Source organism: Trichosurus vulpecula, chromosome 4, assembly GCF_011100635.1.
Source record: "Trichosurus vulpecula isolate mTriVul1 chromosome 4, mTriVul1.pri, whole genome shotgun sequence".
Taxonomy (NCBI): domain Eukaryota; kingdom Metazoa; phylum Chordata; class Mammalia; order Diprotodontia; family Phalangeridae; genus Trichosurus; species Trichosurus vulpecula.
The window spans coordinates 178,394,001-178,399,815 of NC_050576.1; the positions used below are offsets into that span (position 1 = coordinate 178,394,001).

The window sequence follows — 5,815 nt, forward strand, 5'->3', positions numbered from 1 at the left end:
TGGATCACTGTGCTAGATGAAGGGATAGATGGAAGTGGGGGGAGGAAAGTGGTTGAGCTTACAATTTTATCAAAGTAGGGAAGAGTCAGATGAGGAAACTTACCCATTTAGATATATTGTCTTAGTGAGTTTCTTGAGGCACTTAAAGGATAAGTGAATTGCCCAAGGTAGTGCAGCTAGTACGTTTCTAATATGTAACTTAATTTTGGATAATTCTGACTTTTTGGCTGGCCTACTATTCACTATACCACAGAGGTTAAATATAATACAGTTCCTGCCTTAATGAAGTTGGTGGCTGATGTCAGTCAGCTCCCTTCTGACCTGAGCTAGATACATGAAATCCACAGAGAGCCAAAGTTTATTGAGCATCTACCATTTGTAGAACACAGTATTAACTTATAAACTTTCAGTGGCTCCCCAGTGCCTTCAGGGTAAAGTTGAAATTCCAAAGTTAGTGTAGCATTTAACACCTTTCACAATCTGCCTTCAATCTTATCTCTCACCCATCCTAATCAGTTTGCATAAGCCAAACTGGCCTAACCACTATCATTTACACTTCCGCCTCCATACTTTTGTTCACACCTGTTTCTATTACCCAGTCCAGGGGTGGGGAACCTGGGGCCTGGAGGCCACATGTAGCCCTCTAGGTCCTCATAGTGCTTGAGGACCTAGATGGCCATACATGGCCTCGAGACCACAGGTTCCCCACTCCTGGACTATCCTCTCCCTCTCATCCATGCCTCCCTGAATCCTAATCATCTTTTAACCTTTCGTGTTCCTCTGTGAAGCCTTTCTGATACCACAGGCACAATGATCTCTCCTTCTTCTGACCCCACCTATGATCTGAATCCCTCATTAAGCAGTTATCACATACAAGATTATAGTGTTCTTTTTCCCCCATCCTATGTAGAACCTCTCTCCTCAATTAGATTGTCAGTTCCCCAAAGCCAGGGACTGTGTCTTATTCACTGATGACTTTGTTATCAAATACTCTAATTTTAACTTGAGACCAGATTTGTTTTTGAGGGTTCTCAGTGAGTAATAGTTACATGTATTACAAAAGGGTCTCTGTGTGTTCCTTTGGCTATCTCTGAGTTTAGCTACTTCACTTATCCATCAAGACAATCAGTAAGCACGTTGAACATGAACATGTTTGTTACAAAACTGACAAAGATGCAAAAGTGTGACCCAACTCTAATAGCAAGGAATGAGCTCACAACATCAGTAAAGAAGTCTTGACGCTCTGAGTGAACTGGGACCCCTCATGCCATGGCTAATATAGGTTGTGCATCTCTGTCTCGTAGCTGCCTTCAAGCCTGTCTCTCTAGCCTGTTCACTCTTCTCTTACTGGTTCCGCAGTGGTCATCTGTTGTTGGCCTTACTAATGTTACTGTGGCCACTGCACTTGAGGAGGCTTCTTTACCCCCAAGCCAGCAAAATATCATGGATGTTTTTCTCCTTTCTTTCTTCCTTCTTTAATTTTCAGCTTCTTTCATCATTCTTCATCCCAGTAAGTGGTCTTTTTCTCTCCCAGTCAGCCATGTCCAGGTCGAGTTTGTTTTGAGGAAGGATTTGTTTGTCTCTTTTTGACTTTGTACTTTTGGCCCACTGGAAGCTGTAAAAGTGTTTTGTCTTTTTTTTTCCTACTAATACTTCATTGAAGTATGGCCTGCCTCTTCCCCCCTGCCCCTCCTCATTCCCCTAAAAAGATTTGTAAGGGTGTGTGTGTGTGTGTGTGTGTGTGTGTGTGTGTGTGTGTATGGGGGGAAGTAGCAACTGTTCTCATGACCGTCAGATGTGTCCCCCACAGTACCTTGTGCAGTGACTGGCACATGATAGAGGATCAACAAATATTTCTTGTTTATGAGCTTTACAGATTCAATCTAACAAACGTTTATCAAATACTCATTCTGTGTGAAGCACTGTGCTGGAGACTGGAAGAGATATAAAGATGAATAACATGTTCCCTGTCCTTATCAGTCTTATGGTCTACTGGGGGAAGAATGGTCCAGTGCGTTCAGATATAATTAAAACACAGTTCAATATAGTTAAATAACATCATGATCACCAAAAAATAGTTCAAAAAATATAGTTAAGTACAGTTAAAATACAATTAAATAAAAATATAGCTAAAATTTAGATAAATAAAAATATAGTTAAATATAGTTAGAACAGTAGAGAAACATGAGAAGGACAAGCAGATTGCTCTGCAATGGTCAAAGGAAGAAAGATCCAAGCTGCTACCAACCAAATTGTAGTCATTCGTGGCAATTGTTCCGTCACCAAAATAGCTCAGCTGCTCACAAGCTACACTGAAGATTTACCCCTCCTGATGTGTCTGGCCTCTGGGACAAGGGGCACATTCATTTAAAGAATCAGGAAATACATGGTATGGACTTTGTGTTCCTCATCTGTGTGCATTTTGTTTCCTTCCAGTAGAACATAGATTCGTTGAAGTTAGAGAATATTTTGTTTTTTGTCTTTATATTTCCATTGTCTAGGATGGAGCCTTGAACTCAGCAGGAGTGTGACACTGATTTGTTGGATTGAATCGAATTTTTAAAAAAATATTCTAAATTTAAGAATACCCCCTAAAGAGAGGAGGAGTTTACTGTCTTATTTTCTTCTGTAGGATTCATCTGCTAGCCACCATTGCTTGAAGGCAAACAGGAGCTCTTGTTTTGTGATGGATTGGATTTATTAAAAAAAAAAAAACTTTGCCCCAATTCCTTTTTCTCATCAGAGGAACTCAGACCTCATAAGGCAGAAGTTGATCTGACACTTCCTGGGAATTAATTCCAGAAGGAAATTGCCTTTTATTTAGGGATGGCGGCATATTGGAGAAGGGACTGATTTTCTAGGAGCATTGTTGCACTGCATACTCTAAGGAAATACACTCGTCTTCCTTGGGGAAAGCAAAACTTCCGTCATGGTCAGAAACATGCATTTCACCAAGAGGGCTAAGTAATTTCAAGAGAGACAAAGAGAAAAATCAAACTTTTCTCACTAATGCTAGAGACATGCCAGGGACTGGGCCTGATCCAAGGTAACTTCTCTGTCCTTGGGTAGAGCACTTCCTTCTAAAGGAAAATCAGAAGAAAACCCACAGGATTCCTGCAAGGTGAGGAGGGCAGATTGTTTCCCTCTTTGCACAGATGGGGAAATTGAGGTGAAGAAGTAGTTTGCCCCTGACCACAGAAGGAGTCGGCCTGAGAGGTTTTGTTGGAATGTAAGCGATCTTGATTCCCAAGCCTGTGTTTGAACTCTGACACTGCCTCTGCACAGAGAACACTCAAGAAGCAAATTTCAATGTTTCCTTGACCCAGAGTCTCCTGAGACTCTGGCTATGGGGTAATTGTAATTAAAAGTGACAGCTTTTAAATACTTCCTCCACGGTGGTGTCTGGAAGTGGGGGATACAAAATATAAAAAGCCCATATGAGTTAGCTCTGAAGATGTATGCAAAGTAAAGAATTGTAAAGGGACCGCTAGTTCTGTCCTTCCCCAAGATGGCGGAGGCGGTGGCGGTGGTGACCGAAGACGAGGAGGAAGTAGCGGAGCCGCGACTGCCGCAGCTGCTAGAGACCGGCCGCCAGCTCCTAGGGGAGATCGAGGACACCTGCGAGTCAACGAACTCCAGGTTCATCCAAAAGAAGGTGAAACAGGGCTTGGAGAGCCTAGAGAAAGCTTCCCGCATGATGGCGCAGCTTGACCTGTTCAGCCCCAACGAGGAGCTGGAGGAGATCGCCTCCACTGACCTGAAGTACCTCATGGTACCCGCCCTCCAGGGAGCGCTTACCTTGAAGCAGGTCAGCTTAAGCCACCGGCTGGAGCAGGTGCAGACCGCCCGGGCCCACTTCGTGGACTTTTTAAAGCAGTGTCAGAACTACCAGATCACGAAGCTGGAGCTTCCCCCAAGCCCCGACAACCCCCCAGCGAAAAAGTCGCTAGATGGGCCCGCTGGAACCCAGCAAAGCCTCGTTGCCATGGCATCCCACAGACAAGCCACAATAGAGAGATACAAGCAGAAGAAGGAGCTGGAGAATAAGTTGGCCTCTCTGGAATCTGCTGTGGAAAATGGCCGAGCAGATGAGGAACAAGTCCGAGAGTATTACCTGCTTCACTTACAGAAGTGGGTCAACATCAGTTTGGAGGAGATTGAGAGCATCGACCAAGAAATAGTGATCCTGAAAGCCCGAGACTCGAGAAAGCAGGCATCAACTTCGAGGATACCTCCACAGAGCAGACCTCCAACCAAACCTTTCATTCTCACTCGAGACACTGCCCAAGCCAAGGTATTTGGCTCTGGCTATCCCAGCCTGGCAACCATGACAGTGAATGACTGGTATGAGCAGCGCCAGAAATGGAACCCACTCAAGAATACCACAGTAAACCTCAATCAGGAGGCAGAACAAGATGAGGATCAGGAAACAAAGTCAGAAGAGGATGACGAGGACACCCTACACAAAAAGCGTAACTGGGACGACTGGAAGGACACACATCCACGGGGTTATGGCAACCGGCAGAACATGGGTTAATCTCACCCTGAAGAAATAGGACCAGAGCTCAAAGCTTCACCTCCAGAGGAAAGTTGTACAGGTTCCCACTCCCCCGCCCTCCTCCCTCTCCTGTGTACAATGACACCAGAGACAGTTCATCTTGCTATGCATTTAATAAAGTGTCAAAAGACTAAGCGTGCCCTTGTAGCCTAGCTGATGAGCTGAGAGCTGTTGAGCATCACTCTTGAGCAGAGATTCCCAGTTTCCCAGACATTCCCAAGTAAGTGGAAAGGAAAAGGCAATGAAAACTGGCTCTGTATTATTGCTAGCTGTATTGATGGATTTCTAACTAGCTCAGCCTAGGAAAGGTCTTGGTTCCACAGAAGAGCTGAGGAATTGGCTCAGTGAATTCCCTAGACTCGTAGCCACTGGTGCTTTCCTCCAGCCCTAGGTGACAGCCCTCTTCTGCCCTCCAACTACTTTGGGCACCATGACATTTACAAAAGGACAGAAACAAGGGCCAAGATTTTCGCTGCCTAACAGCATCATTTTCAGGAATCAACAGCAGGGCCATAACTGAACTCTGGTGGGCACCCAAGGCCAGCCATCACAGACTGTTCTTCAGGCACTACTTGAAGCAGTTTTCAAATAACAACTGTGCCTTAGGGGTCTCATCAGCACTTGCTTCGGTCCCATGTGGATGCTATCAGGGACACAAGATCCTGGGACTCCTAGTGCCTCTGATTCCCACCTCTTTCCTTCACCTTAAGTCCATTGAGGCCAAAACTTCTTCCCTTGTAGCTCCTCGAAGAGCTTTCTTTGCTAATTCATAGCTGACATCTTGCAGAGATTGTCCTCTTCTTGGAGGCCACAAGCATAGAGTTTTGCAGAAGTGTTTGCCACGTCTTGGAGAGAAGGGCAGGGCTGGCTCAAGCCCTCGTCGCTGGCATTTTAATCGCTTGTGATGCACAGCACTTGTACTCCTCTAGGATCTGTCATCTCATCAGTGTGGCCACTCCTTCCAATGTGTCTTCCCTAAGATCGTCAAGGGGGAGTCCGTACTGTAGTCGCAGGTTCTTCCTTGGGTTCTTTAGACATCGAGAGGATACTGTAGAAGCTGCTTGCTAGTTGTCTCTTGCTCTCAGTATGTGACAGAGCTGTCTTTTGGAATCATACATTTCTTGATGCTCCCCTGCTCCGTAATTCCTTGCTTGGAATGTGTTGGACCCTGCTCAGATTCAGCAGGAGCTTCTCCGTTGTCCCTGGGATGATCCTCAACATGGCTTCTGTGGAGACTATCATGTTCCACTTCTCAGC

General features: G+C 45.2%; 1 protein-coding gene across 1 annotated transcript; it reads left to right on the forward strand.

Annotated features, from left to right (window-relative positions):
• Positions 1 to 3,508: 3,508 nt before the first annotated feature.
• LOC118847620 (immunoglobulin-binding protein 1-like) lies at positions 3,509 to 4,537 on the forward strand. Its single transcript, XM_036756165.1, has one exon. It carries the CDS (start codon positions 3,509 to 3,511, stop codon positions 4,535 to 4,537), a length of 1,029 nt encoding a protein of 342 aa, XP_036612060.1.
• The last annotated feature ends 1,278 nt before the right edge of the window (positions 4,538 to 5,815 follow it).

Bases quoted from the DNA above. Each gene is read 5' to 3' on its own strand.
- LOC118847620 (XM_036756165.1), top strand. From the start codon at position 3,509: ATGGCGGAGGCGGTGGCGGTGGTGACCGAAGACGAGGAGGAAGTAGCG.